We start from the raw sequence: 14,063 nt of genomic DNA, 5'->3' as shown, positions 1-14,063 counted from the left end.
CCTGGGTGTCCTCCCCTCAGCTCGTGTCCCGTCACCTGGGTGTCCTCCCCTCAGCTCGTGTCCCGTCACCTGGGTGTCTTCCCTCAGGACGTGTCCCGTCACCCGGGTGTCCTCCCCTCAGGATGTGTCCCGAAACCCGGGTGTCCTCCCCTCAGGACGTGTCCCGTCACCCGGGTGTCCTCCCCTCAGGACGTGTCCCGTCACCTGGGTGTCCTCCCCTCAGCTCGTGTCCCGTCACCTGGGTGTCCTCCCCTCAGCTCGTGTCCCGTCACCTGGGTGTCCTCCCCTCAGCTCGTGTCCCGTCACCTGGGTGTCTTCCCTCAGGACGTGTCCCGTCACCCGGGTGTCCTCCCCTCAGGACGTGTCCCGTCACCTGGGTGTCCTCCCTCAGGACGTGTCCCGTCACCTGGGTGTCCTCCCTCAGGACGTGTCCCGTCACCTGGGTGTCCTCCCCTCAGGACGTGTCCCGTCACCTGGGTGTCCTCCCTCAGGACGTGTCCCGTCACCTGGGTGTCCTCCCCTCAGGACGTGTCCCGTCACCTGGGTGTCCTCCCTTCATGTCGTGTCCCGTCACCCGGGTGTCCTCCCCTCAGGACGTGTCCCGTCACCTGGGTGTCCTCCCCTCAGGACGTGTCCCGTCACCCGGGTGTCCTCCCTTCATGTCGTGTCCCGTCACCCGGGTGTCCTCCCCTCAGGACGTGTCCCGTCACCCGGGTGTCCTCCCTTCATGTCGTGTCCCGTCACCCGGGTGTCCTCCCCTCAGGACGTGTCCCGTCACCCGGGTGTCCTCCCCTCAGGACGTGTCCCGTCACCCGGGTGTCCTCCCTCAGGACGTGTCCCGTCACCCGGGTGTCCTCCCCTCAGGACGTGTCCCGTCACCCGGGTGTCCTCCCCTCAGGACGTGTCCCGTCACCCGGGTGTCCTCCCTCAGGACGTGTCCCGTCACCCGGGTGTCCTCCCCTCAGGACGTGTCCCGTCACCCGGGTGTCCTCCCCTCAGGACGTGTCCCGTCACCCGGGTGTCCTCCCCTCAGGATGTGTCCCGTCACCCGGGTGTCCTCCCCTCAGCTCATGTCCCGTCACCCGGGTGTCCTCCCCTCAGCTCGTGTCCCGTCACCCGGGTGTCCTCCCCTCAGCTCGTGTCCCGTCACCCGGGTGTCCTTCCCTCAGGACGTGTCCCGTCACCCGGGTGTCCTCCCCTCAGGACGTGTCCCGTCACCCGGGTGTCCTCCCCTCAGGACGTGTCCCGTCACCCGGGTGTCCTCCCTTCATGTCGTGTCCCGTCACCCGGGTGTCCTCCCCTCAGGACGTGTCCCGTCACCCGGGTGTCCTCCCCTCAGCTCGTGTCCCGTCACCCGGGTGTCCTCCCCTCAGGACGTGTCCCGTCACCCGGGTGTCCTCCCCTCAGGACGTGTCCCGTCACCCGGGTGTCCTTCCCTCAGGACGTGTCCCGTCACCCGGGTGTCCTCCCCTCAGCTCGTGTCCCGTCACCCGGGTGTCCTCCCCTCAGCTCGTGTACCGTCACCTGGGTGTCTTCCCTCAGGACGTGTCCCGCCACCTGGGTGTCCTCCCCTCAGGACGTGTCCCGTCACCCGGGTGTCCTCCCCTCAGGACGTGTCCCGTCACCCGGGTGTCTTCCCTCAGGACGTGTCCCGTCACCCGGGTGTCCTCCCCTCAGCTCGTGTCCCGTCACCCGGGTGTCCTCCCCTCAGCTCGTGTCCCGTCACCCGGGTGTCCTCCCCTCAGCTCGTGTCCCGTCACCCGGGTGTCCTCCCCTCAGCTCGTGTCCCGTCACCCGGGTGTCCTCCCCTCAGCTCGTGTCCCGTCACCCGGGTGTCTTCCCTCAGGACGTGTCCCGTCACCTGGGTGTCTTCCCTCAGGACGTGTCCCGTCACCTGAGTGTCCTCCCTTCAGGACGTGTCCTGTCACGTGTATGTCCTCCCTCAGGTTGTCCCATCTCCTGGGTGTCTTCCCTCAGGACGGCCCTGTCACCGGGTGCCTGCTTTGCGTCCTCTAGTCACAGGTGACATGCAGAGTGTGACTACGGTCAGGAGCAGCTGACTGGGATGCATGAGCACGTGCACACAAACACCCTGCGAGCCTCACAGCAGCCGGAACCTGATGGCTGCTCGTGCATGTTTCATGCGGTGAGTCTGGAGTCCACACATGTGTCATATGTTCAAAGCCTGCACATCGACGCAGTGAAGAATAACAGATGGTGTTAGAGGGACAGAATGGTGACCAGTTTGTCTCATGACTCAGTTTCCGCCTCTTCCTGCTTGCCTGCTTGGGAGGGTGGGTTTGCAGAGCCACACTGACCGGAGGAGGCTGCGCCCTGGCGTGCATGTGGCCGACGGAGCCTGCGGACGGGCAGGTGAAGCAGGAGGCCCCAGTGGCACCTCGGTGCGCTTCTCCCGGGAGGAGCCCCTGTGCTGGGCTGGCACCGTGAGGCCACCGGGGGAGCAGCTAGGTGCACTTGACCCTCATTGGTGACACGCAAAGGGAAGTGCTGCTGTAAGGGTCAGCAGGGTGATCGGTCCTTTCTTGCCAGGCAGGTCACCTGCACCGGCCTGTGGGGTGGCGCTGGTGCTCCATGGGCCGGGACCGCCTCACGGGAAGACGGGGGCTCCAGTCCAGGGTGGGCTCTGCGGCCAGGACCCCAAGGACGGGCACTCGTGTTGTTTCTTTTGCTTAGACCCCACTTTCCCGGTGAGCTCCTGGCAGCCAGACCCCCACTGGGGTCGGACCTTCCATGTGGAGGCCATTCTTGCCTGAAGACAGCATTCTCAGACAGGGACCACGTCCTGGTGTCGGGCACCCTCTCGTGTCCTGGGGGCGCGACAGCACTGAGAAGGGCCAGCATCCGTGGTGCCCAAGTGACATGCGTTCCTCTACAGGCTGTGGCGTGGGGACCCTGTGCTATCCTCTCTGGCGTGCACGCTGTGGTGACCGAGGTCTTGGACTCCAGTGTCTGTGACAGTGGGGACTGGGCTATTCACGGGCAGGAGACCCACGTCCCCGGCGGTGTCTCCGGGCCCTGGGGAGGAGCCCTGCTCTGTGACCACTGATGAAAATGTCGCCGGCCATGGAACATGGGCTGTGGTTTGTCAAGAAACACGTGGCATGTTCGGTTGTCTTCAGACATGCTTCCCACAGGTTTCACACAAGGTCCAGCCTGGGGCAGGGGAGGAGCACAGGGCGAGGGCTGGTCTCCTGCCTGCCTTTCCCCCAGACCTCCGTCCTCAGTTTCCCTGCCCAGCCAGGCACTTAGGATCCCCAAGTTAGAAACTTTCGAGGCAGTAGTGAGACTGTGACCTAAAAGTGACCCTCAAAGCCTGTGCTCTATGATTTCCTCCATTCCAGTTCCACACGCTGGGAGCTCCCAGTGCCTCAGAACAGCTGCCTGCAGAGGACATCACCACCCACAAGTAGAGGCCTGCAGGGCGGTGGCAAGGGGCCTGGGGGAGACAGTTGCTTCAGAGGGGCCATGTCATCTGGCCGCGCTGGCCCTGAGCCTGTCGGGCGGGGCTCGGAGGCGCGTGTGTGCGCCACGGCAGTGCTGGTGCCTGTTTAGCTGCGTGTCTAGGAAGGGGGTGCAGAGCGCACAGTGGGGTGGCCCAGCTCCAGTAAGCATTTCCCCGAGGCTGCTGGGGGCTTCTGCCAGGACCAGCTCCAGGACACACGGTCCAGCTGGTCACACACCAGACTGTGGATCCGTTTATGTGCTGCCACCAAGTGCCAGCCTGACCTGATTTTGTGCGGTTTCCTCGCTCAGGAGTTGGGACAGCCCAGGAGGCTTGATCCCAGGGGCCTTGTGCTGTGAGCGAAAAGGGGCAGCCTGGTCCACTCAGCCTCGACCCTGGAGCCCAGAGCGGGCACGGGCAGAAGACACCTGTCACGAGCCTGTGCAGGAGCCTCCGAGCCAACAGGGGCTTGTGACCCGGAGATGCAGGGCCGGCAGGAAGAGAGCCATAGAGGCAGGGTGTCCGGAACCTTTCCAGGTCTGTTCTGAGGATAAAGAAACAGTTATGGTTTCTTCTCGTTTCTCATTTAAAAACCGAAATGACCTGTCGTCCTTCCTTTCAAACTCCTAGCTTCACACATCAAATCACTTTCCTTGGGTCCACCGAGGGGCGTTCTTTCCTGGCTCACCTTCGTTTGCACACTAGCCTTCACTTACATGAGCGCACTTAGCACAGACCTGGTCCATGGGCGTGGGTGTGCGTGTGCACGAGTGTGGGTAGGCCTGTGAGTGCGTGAGCAAGTGCATGTGTGTCAGCATGAGTATCATGTGCGAGCGTGCACCGTGGCCCACACCTGCATGAGGCCTTGCAGACGCCGCCGTGTCCAGTTCCGGATTCTCCCGTTTCACTGCTGCCGGTGTATTAGTGCACACTGCCCTGTGGCTCCTGGGAGAGTCTGCCAGCCAGGAGGTCCCCTCTGACAGGGTCCCCCTTCGCCTGCAAACCAGGTGGCCGTGTGGTCTGGTCCCAGAAGACTCTGGAAATGACCAGTTGTTGACTTACCAGCAAGGGACGAGGCAGGTGTGTTAGAGGAAGGTCTGAGTTCAGGGGCCCACCTGGGGTTGGAGAGGAGCGCGCCCGGGTCCCAGGCAGGAGGCAGGCTTGAGTGGCACCCTCAGCCCCCTGCCCGGGCATCTGAGTTTTGCCCCAGTGAGTCCAGGAATGTAACGAAGTGTGAGGCGATGTGGGCCCGCGAAGGAGGGCGGCTACTTGCCCCCCTGCACCTTCTGGTCGTAGGTGCCCGCATGCTTGTACCCGGGCACGTAGCCCGACTCGTCCACGAGGTCCACGCGCCCGGCCTTGCCTTTGCCTCTGCCCGAGGGGTCGAAGCGTTCCTTGTGGGAGCCCGTGAACTTGGTCGTGTCCGTGAGCCGCGACACGGTGGGGGACGAGATGGCTTTCTGCAGGAGGAGAGGGAGCGGGTTAGCAGCACAGAGGGAGGGGAGGTCCCTGCAAGAGGGGCCCTGGGGGGCGGCCTGGGCCAGCCCGCACCCAGGTGCCTGAAGGCTTCGTCCTGTCCTTAGGGCACTGCTACCCGTTCCCCAGACCTCACGTGTCACGCTCCCCAAGGGACCTCCTCGCTCACCGTCACCCCTGAGATGATGGGGGCCTTGCCCTCGATGAGCCTGTGCACCTCTCGCACGGCCTCCTCGCTGCTCTTGTCCTTGAACCTCTTCTTGGACAGCTCCTCCAGTGCCTCCTTGAACTGTTCGAACGTGATGGTCCGGCAGCCCTTCCCTCTGCGGGGAGAGAGGACGAAGGGACACCAGCCACTTGCATGGCCACTCGCTCCCATGCTGAAGAACCACTGCTCTGAGCAGTCGCTGGGCTGTGACCAGGCCACCCGACCACATGGGTGAACCCTAACCTTGCCCAGGGACCTGATGGGGCGCCCAGCGCTGCCCGGGGACCCCCGCCCACCTCTCTCCCACACCAGAAAGCGAGTCTAACATTAAAATACAGAACACGCCTTCCTCGCCCTTCCCCTCCCCCGCTCTTCCTTCCCCTGCCCTCCTCCCTCCTTTTCTCCTCCCCTCCCCTCTCCCTACCCTCCCCCTTCCTCCCCCCTTCCCTGCCTGCAGTGTTTACACCCAACAGTTGGTTGCCATTGGTAACAATAGCAAATATAAATTGTCTTGGAAAACAGCTTAAAGGAAGCACGTCCTTTATGAACAACTGGACATTGAAACAAAGCCGTTGTCTGGTTCTAAACGGTATATGTGTGGCCTCCAGTCAGGGAAGGACTCAGAAAAGTTACAGTGACGCGCTCAGTGGATCCAAACCACAGGGGAGACCTGGGTGCTGCGTGGGGCCAGGGAGTCCGTCAGGGTTACCACAGGGCGAGGAGGGGTGCTCCCAGGACAGAGCCGCTGCATGGGCGAGGGGTGTGAGGAGCGGGCGAGGGGTGTGAGGAGCGGGCGAGGGGTGTGAGGAGCGGGCGAGGGGTGTGAGGAGCGGGCGAGGGGTGTGAGGAGCGGGCGAGGGGTGTGAGGAGCGGGCGAGGGGTGTGAGGAGCGGGCGAGGGGTGTGAGGAGCGGGCGAGGGGTGTGAGGAGCGGGCGAGGGGTGTGAGGAGCGGCCGCCAGCACTTCCTGCAAACGCATCTGTGACGGGAGGAAAGCTCTGAACTGGCTCATCACCTTTCATAATTTTCACTGGAGAACATTCTTGCCACTTTAACTGGGTCTTTCCCAGCTCTTCCATTCAGTGTGTTTTGAATGTTTTAAAACCAGAGATGGCGGGAAGCGGCCCCGTGGTTCCCAGCCAGGGTGCGTAGCAGCTCAAACCGCCCAAGTTCAAGACACGTCTCAGCCCCGGGACGAGACGACAGGACACACAGGATTCACAGCAAAGGCTACTGAGTGCAGAAAGGAGCACGTTTGTAACACACGGGGCTGGAAGACTGGACACCCCACGTAGAGGGAGGAGCTGCCATCTGCCTTGTGCCGTGCACAGGCGTGAACCCAGAAGGATCAAAGTCCTAAGCCTAAAGCTAAAACTTCTGGAAGAACATCGAAGAGAGTCTCTGTGACCTGGGGTTAGACAAAGATTTCTTAGAAATGGCACCAGGAAACAGTCCATAAAAGAAACAAAGATGAACTAGATTTCAACAAAATCTTAAACACCATTTTCTTCAAAAGACACTAATGAAAAGACAAGCCACAGACTGGGAGAAAATACTCACAAAACACACATCTGATAAAGGACTGTGTCTCAAATAGACAAAGAACTCTTAGAACTCAACAAGAAGAAGGAACCCAGTGTGAAAAATTGGGCAGAATCGCTGAACCAGACGTGGTTCAAAGACCTGTGGGGGCCAAAGCAGCCAGTCCCCAGGGACCTGCCGCACACCCCGGGGACGGCCCAAAAGCCCCGACGGAAGAAGACGGCGTCCCCCATGCATGGGGACGCGGGGCCAGCACCCAGACGCAGCCGCTGGGGGGACGCAGCATGGTGTCCACTGCGCAGTTTCTCAGAGGTCACGACCCCACAACTCCCGGGTTTTCCCTGGAGAAATGAAAACTGGAGCTCACGTGGAATCGCTATTCACTCACAGTTTTCAGTCACCAAGACCCAGAAACGCCGGCGGTGAGCAACAGACACGCTTTGGCACGTCCACAGCCCAGACGGGGTCCACCTGCACTAGTGACACGTGTGTCTGAAAACGCGGGACATGCAAAGCAACGCCCCCAGTCAGGAGAGCTGAGCGGAGGCCGCAGCCGACCTCACTCCAGGGAGGCCACTCGAGAGAGGGACCAGGAGCATTCAGAGCCGTCTGTCCTAAGGGCACTTCTCCCCACACGGCCCACAGGGCAGGCGCTGGGTGGCGGGTGGACACAGGGCTTCATCGGACTCCGTGTTTGGCGGTAGGTTCTGCCCCATGGAGCTCTCGGCCGTGAAACCCACCAGCACGCTGAGGCCTGCGGGGCCAGGTTGGATGAATTGGGATCAGATGCAGGGCCATTCCAGGTGCTGCCCTCAGCCTGGCTGCCTGGAATGGTGTAAACATGGCCTCTTTTCTCCCTCTGGACCCTGCGGGGTGGGTAACCTCCAGAGCCACAGGCCTGTTTGTTTGTCCTGGGCTGTCACAAGCACTCCTGTCTCTTGTCACGGCCTGCCTGGGATGGCACATGAATGCCAGGCCTGACGGCCAACCCTCTGACCAGCCCCTGGAGCGCACGGCCGTCTCAGGGCGCCCCGGCACCAGGCGCCACCAGTCTGACTCACTCAGCCCAGGGGTGGGGGACTGCCAACGGGGGCTCCCGTCAGAGGCCACATTCAGATCTGGGTGGACATACAGCCCCAGGGCCCTGGCTCGCCTACTCCATCTGGCCAGGCCGTTGTCCCCAAGTGTCCCCAGTGTGACTGGTAGGTGGGTCTCAGAACCTTCCCCAGGGGACTCAGTGTCCTGCTGCTGGGAAAATCCCCAGCAAGTTCTAGAATGATAATGCCAGTCCCTTCCCTGGAGACACGATCCCATCGCACAGCTCTCGGCACACAGAGCGGGCCTGTTCTCGCGTCCTCAGGACGGCGGTGTCCCCACACCGGCCCTGCTCAGTGGCAGCTGTTGTGCTGGCAAGTCAGCCCAGCAGCCATGGGGGCCCTGGGGCTACGCTCTGCTTCCCAGGCCCTGCGTCCCCTGGGCCTGAAGGCCCAGCTCAGGGCAGGCAAAGGGGCCAGGCTGGCTGCTCCTGAAAGACCAGGGCCCCGGGGGCCAGTCCAGACCTGCAAGGACAGATGTGTGTGTCCAGTAACATGAAGGCTCCCAGGCTCTGGCCAGTGTCCCAGGATGGAGCATGGGACCCCCAGCCCCTCCTGAAAGGCACAGCCAGACTCCCGGGGGGAGGATCAGAGAAAGTGTGCTGGCTCCCCCAGGCTCCCCCAGGCTCCCCCAGGTGACCTGTCCAGACAGCAGCCTGGCTGTGGGCAGTGTGGGCAGGAAGCGAGGGGTCGAGGGGGCATCGGAGGTACTGCCAAGAGGCAGAGAGAGGGAGCCTCTGGGTACACCCATCAGCTCTGGGCCAGAGGGGGAATGGGCTCCGGGGGGACCTGTGCCTGTTGGGGACGTGACACCTGGGGGCGCCTGATGTGTTTGGGGAGGGTGCAGCTGCTCTGATCGGCCTCTCCTGGAGACCGCCCCTCGCCCCCTCCAGTGACCGGCCCCCCCGGGTCCCCCCCAACTGGGCCTCAGCAGGTGCAGAGCCGGGAGCGCAGACCCAGCCCCCGCCCGTGGACGGCAGGGTGCTCAGGTCTCAGGTGGGGCAGGCAAGGTGCCAACCTGCCTGAAGGGGCAGCTGTGACCCTCACGTTCAGTTACACTCCCCTAGTTAGGAGAGAACGTCCTGTGTGTGTGCCTGGGTGGCCACGAGAGGGCCCCACAGAGGATTCACCAACAGCCACCCTGGTGGAGACCCTAACACCTAAACTGAAAGCACAGCTGGGGGCACCCTCCCTCCAGGGCCCTCGCCACCAGCTGGAGGGAGGAGCTGGGGCAGGAAACGCCCTTCACTCGCGGAGTGTGGCCCGTTCAGCCCCCAGGCCCAGGAGCAGGGAGGGAGCCCCTGGGCACTGAGCAGGCTCTGCCACCAGCCCTGTCAGGTCACTCATCGGTGGTGTTTCTTGGACATCACATCACACGCAGAGCCCCCTGCCCACTCCAGCAGCCTCCACCCCACAACGGCGCTCTCAAGGGGGCTCGCGGGCCGACAGCTTCCGGGGTGCACACCGCTCGGGTCCGTTACCCCAGAACCGAGGGGTCCCTGCCTCAGACCACTCCCACGTGTCCTGTCTATGGCTGTGGCGTGTGTGGCCAGCACAGAGCAGCTTTCCAGGCCGCTCCCAGCCTGGGACCAGACGCTGGACTCGGGCGAGTTGTGTCAGCCTCAGAGTCGCAGGAAACAGGCCGCTGCTGTGTGAACACAGCACCCGGAGGACAGTTGGGAGGTGGCAGAGGCTGAGCAGACACCTGCCCTCCTCGGCCCCTCGGTCCGGCCGCTGCCCTGCAGGCCGGGGACCCCAGTGTCAGCCGCACAGGCAGGCAGGACGGAAGTGGACGTTGCCACCCACGGCCCCCACGTGGCACTGTGAGGCTGGCAGTCCTGCCTGTGCATGTCAACTCCTGATTAATTAATATTTCAGACTGACCATCGTCTGTCCTTCGCGGCGGGGAGGGTGCCCGAGTCTTTGTCTAGGTAACAATAGTCTTCCGTCCAGACCTGCTATAAAGCGGCAAGAAATCTGTTTAAAATGTAACGCATAGTAACATGAAAACAGACAGGCGCTGCCATGGTGACAGGATGTAAACAAAGGCTGCAGATACCCCAGCTGGCGCCCTGGCAACCTCCCCCAAACAGGAAGGGCCAGCTTTTCTCCACCAAATGGGTGACTCTGAGATCCCACACCCATCTTGCAGGACCCCACGACCCTGCCCGGGGACTGTCCCCCCAACGACACTGTCTGCCTCTTCCATCCCAGGGACAAGGCATGAGTCCCTCCACCATACCCTGCGTGATGCCCAGCAAGCCACCCAGGCATGGGGACCCCACCTCCCTTCTAGGGGTCTCTGTGGCTGCCACTCTGTGACCTTGACTGTGTGGTGACCAGGACCCCTCACTGGGCTGGGGCCACAGCTGCCCATTCTCCAATTCCACATCCCCCTACAGTGAACTGAGGCAGAGACAGCCCTGGCTTCTGCAATGGGGAGCCCGTTGTGCCCAGGAGCCAGGGACCAGGCCTCAGGCACGAAGTGTCCGAGCAGCTAACACCCTGCTCCCAGGACAGGCACTGGGAGCGGGTGGGCTCCTTCCCAGGGCCCACTCATGCTGTGACCCAGCGCCCCACGTGGGCCCTGCTTCCTGCACACGGGCCTCTGGCCTGTCCAGCGTACTCATCCTCTGAATGAGCCACCTCCCCTCCTCCTGCAAGGATGTGCAGAGCCTGTGTGGGCATGCGTGTGTGCGTGTGCACTGTGGGCTTGTGCACACATGAACATATGCATGTCTGTAGTGTGTGGGCTGTGAGCGCGTGTGTGCTCATGCACACGCTGCATGACCTCCCGTGAAGGAGTGTGCGCCTGAGGGCTGTGAGCTAAGTGTGCACACATGTGCAGTGGCTCCATGCAGCAGCTTGAGGGCAACTTGCTGCAGAGGAAGGAAGAGTAACCACCACCTGACACAGCAAGTCTGGACCAGTGCCGTGGGCGTGGGGACCTGTGGCACTCATCCCACCTGCCTCCCAGCCCTTCTGGAACATTCCCCAACAGAAACAGCTCTCGGGGTTCCTCTGCTTGTGCGCCTGTCCCCTCTGTGGTTCCTGACACATTGAGTTTACCCGGGCCGGCTCTACGGGCCCGCGGGACCTGCCTGGGACTGAGGGAGGGACCGTGCCGAGCCCGCAGCCCTGCCCCCACTGCGCCTCTCCCCCCGCCTGCGCCCTCCTCTAACCCGGGCCTTCAGCCGGCACAGGCTCACTGGAAACGGGGAGCTCCGGGATCCCGTGTCCCCCTGTTGTGTCGCTGGGGCTCTGTCCAACTGGAGTAAATCTTACTGGTTCCCACTGTTCAGGGGAGGCTGGAAAGCTGGGGTCCCCTCCACCTGATGAGTGCCTGTCTCCTGTGCCCCGTCACTCAGCGCCACCGCCACCCTGCCCCAGCCAGGCACCCCAGGGCAACCTCCCGCCTCACGGGAACGACCTAACCCCAGGACGGCCGGCCTGGGGCTCTGCAGGGACCAGCAGTGATGGCTGCCCCTCAGCCTCAGGTGGCTGTCACCCCGGGCGTCGGGGAGACCTCGCCTCAGCATTTCCACACACAGTGCTGACATGAAGTCACAGCCTCTGGGGAAGCAACTTAAGAAAGTATTCACGACCTCTGTGCTCAGAGCAGGACGGATGGAGCAGCCAGGCCACTAAGCGGAAGGCGCGGGTGACCTGAGATGGAACATGGTGGGACTAGAGACTGCGACGGACACGGGCCAAACTAAGCGGGAATGACACCATTTTCCAGCAACAGGCATGACCTGGACAGAGACTGGACGGCTGGTGCCCCTGGGGGATGCTGCTAATTTTCTCAGGTGTGGTCACGGGTTGTGGATGGCAGGGGAATGTCCTGGCAGAACCCTGCCTGCACGAGCTCCCAGCGTCTAGGAGGAAGGATGTGTGCAGCCGGCGTGGACACGCACCGAGGAAGCACCGGAGCACTGCGCAGACTCCATGCTCGCTGTCGTGTTGGCCACACTGACTCATGTGTGGCCATTTCCCAAAGTGGAGGGGACCCCACGGAGGGGCTGGCTGGCAGGGCCGGGTGGGACCCCACTGGCACCTCCAACAGGCTTCACAGCTCAGCACGGGTGGCCACCTCCCAGACTCGGCCACCTGAGCTCCCCCAGCCCCGTGGGGCAGGGCCCCCCACACGGGGTGTTCTGGCTCCAATCCTGGGGCACCTGACTGGGATCGGAAGGGTTTGGAAGCATCACACCTCCTTGCAGCCCGAACCCCAGCTGCCCAGTCGCACGTCCGGCCCACTGTGGGCCTGGGGACGCCAGCGAGCCCAGTGCACTTACTTGATTTTGCTGAAGACGATGTCCACGTCGGTGACAGTCACATTCTTCCCGTCGATCACCTGGCAGTCCTTGCACAGCTTTGACCAGTTCTTCCCGTGCAGCTCCTTGCCCGTAGCTCTGGTGTCCCCGTGCACCGCAAACCGCCGGAAGGCCTCCTCCAGGGCGCTGAGCTCGGGGGCCGCGGCCGCCCCCTCGGGGGTACCTTCTGACTCCAAGGACAGCCTCTTAGCCGCCTTGTCCTTCGCGGGGTCCCCTGGGGACTTTGGGGGTGTCTTGTTGATGGGCTTGGCCTTGCTGTCAGCCATATTCCTGGGGAGGAAGGATGGCAGAGGGTTATTCTGTTTCTGGGGGTCGCTGCCCACTCAGGACACGGCAGGGACCCGGAGACCTGCGGAGCCAAACCTTGGGCAGAGGGGCCAGAACCCTGTGCAGGTGGCCCCGGCTGGATGCCTCTGGGCGAGGCACTGCCCCCCGAGTACCAGCACCCTGCCAGCCACTGCTGGGCCTCCCCTCCCCAAACAGTCAACGCTATCAGCAATGGCAGGACCGTGGGGGTGCCCCCAGCCCCGCCCCCTGTCTGTCAGCCCCCCACGCGCTCCCCTCCTCTGGGGACTCCCAGAACGATGTCCTTCCCAGGGCCATGCAGCACTGCCTTCCTTGGGGGGGGGGGGCAGAATCCATCCTGCTGCCCCCACCTCGGAGCTGAGACCGCTGTCCTCGTGCAGATGGGGAGAGGGAACCTGGCATCTGCCAGGGACACTGAGGGACGAGCAGGGGCTGTGTCAGATCCCCAAACCCAGCTGGGTCCCCGTGGGGCTGAGGACAGGAGCCCGTGCAGGCTTTGGGAGCACAGGGCTAAGCTCTGCTGCCTCCACTGGTGGCCGGGGACGGGGGGGGGGTACCCCAAATGCCCAAGCCAGGCAAAGCTCCAGAGGAACACCCGCCAGGGAGAACGCACAGGGGCTCAATGAGAGGAGTGAACTCGGTCGGGGCCACCAAGCGAGCTGGCCTAGGACCCTGCCACTCGTTGAAATCCCCTTTAAATCTGCTTTGCTAACACCAGTTAGGACAGAGGCAGAGGCGGGGAGGGTCCTGGAGGCCCTGCTGAACCCAAGACCCTGCAAGCTGCCAGCAGCCGGATTCACATGCCCACGACCACCAGCTGAACGTTCTCGGCCTCACGGGTGCTGTCCCACCCCGTCCCCCTCTGTGATGGCACAAAAAGTAGACCTGCTGTTGGGAGAAATCCCAGACGCGGGGATGGAGCCGTGTGCTCCTGCAGGGCACAGGGGACAAAGGGTGTGGGCGCCTGCAGGGGACAGGACGGGGCTGTGGGCGCCTGCAGGACACAGGGGACAAAGGGTGTGGGCGCCTACAGGGGACAGGACGGGTCTGTGGGCGCCTGCAGGACACAGGACAAAGGGTGTGGGCACCTGCAGGACACAGGGGACAAGGGTGTGGGCGCCTGCAGGGGACAGGGGACAAAGGGTGTGGGCGCCTACAGGGGACAGGACGGGGCTGTGGGCGCCTGCAGGGGACAGGACGGGGCTGTGGGCGCCTGCAGGACACGGGGGACAAAGGGTGTGGGCGCCTACAGGGGACAGGACGGGGCTGTGGGCGCCTGCAGGACACGGGGGACAAAGGGTGTGGGCGCCTACAGGGGACAGGACGGGTCTGTGGGCGCCTGCAGGACACGGGGGACAAAGGGTGTGGGCTCCTACAGGGGACAGGACGGGGCTGTGGGCGCCTGCAGGACACAGGACAAAGGGTGTGGGCACCTGCAGGACACAGGGGACAAGGGTGTGGGCGCCTGCAGGGGACAGGGGACAGGACGGGGCTGTGGGCGCCTGCAGGGGACAGGACGGGGCTGTGGGCGCCTGCAGGACACAGGGGACAAAGGGTGTGGGCGCCTGCAGGGGACAGGACGGGGCTGTGGGCGCCTGCAGGACACAGGGGACAAAGGGTGTGGGCGTCTGCAGGGGA

The 14,063-nt window shown here is 63.4% G+C and overlaps 2 protein-coding genes across 3 annotated transcripts in view; one reads left to right on the top strand and one right to left on the bottom strand.

Annotated features, from left to right (window-relative positions):
* Positions 1–14,063, top strand: part of CEP72 (centrosomal protein 72) — a 51,871-nt gene that overhangs the window by 35,902 nt on the left and 1,906 nt on the right. The gene's annotated exons all lie outside the window — the stretch shown is intronic.
* TPPP (tubulin polymerization promoting protein) overlaps positions 1,405–14,063 on the bottom strand; it is a 33,365-nt gene continuing 20,706 nt past the window's right edge. Inside the window, exons 2-4 of the mRNA XM_081053154.1 lie at positions 12,081–12,389; positions 5,109–5,262; positions 1,405–4,923 (exon numbers count right to left, since the gene is read on the bottom strand). Of these exons, the coding sequence (XP_080909280.1) occupies positions 4,729–4,923; positions 5,109–5,262; positions 12,081–12,385 (654 nt within the window). The 5' untranslated portion in view covers positions 12,386–12,389 and the 3' untranslated portion in view covers positions 1,405–4,728. The remainder of the gene's footprint in view (positions 4,924–5,108; positions 5,263–12,080; positions 12,390–14,063) is intronic.

The sequence above is a fragment of the Rhinolophus hipposideros genome (genome assembly GCF_964194185.1).
Source record: "Rhinolophus hipposideros genome assembly, chromosome: 7".
Taxonomy (NCBI): Eukaryota; Metazoa; Chordata; class Mammalia; order Chiroptera; family Rhinolophidae; genus Rhinolophus; species Rhinolophus hipposideros.
This window is presented reverse-complemented; position numbering and strand designations above follow the sequence as displayed.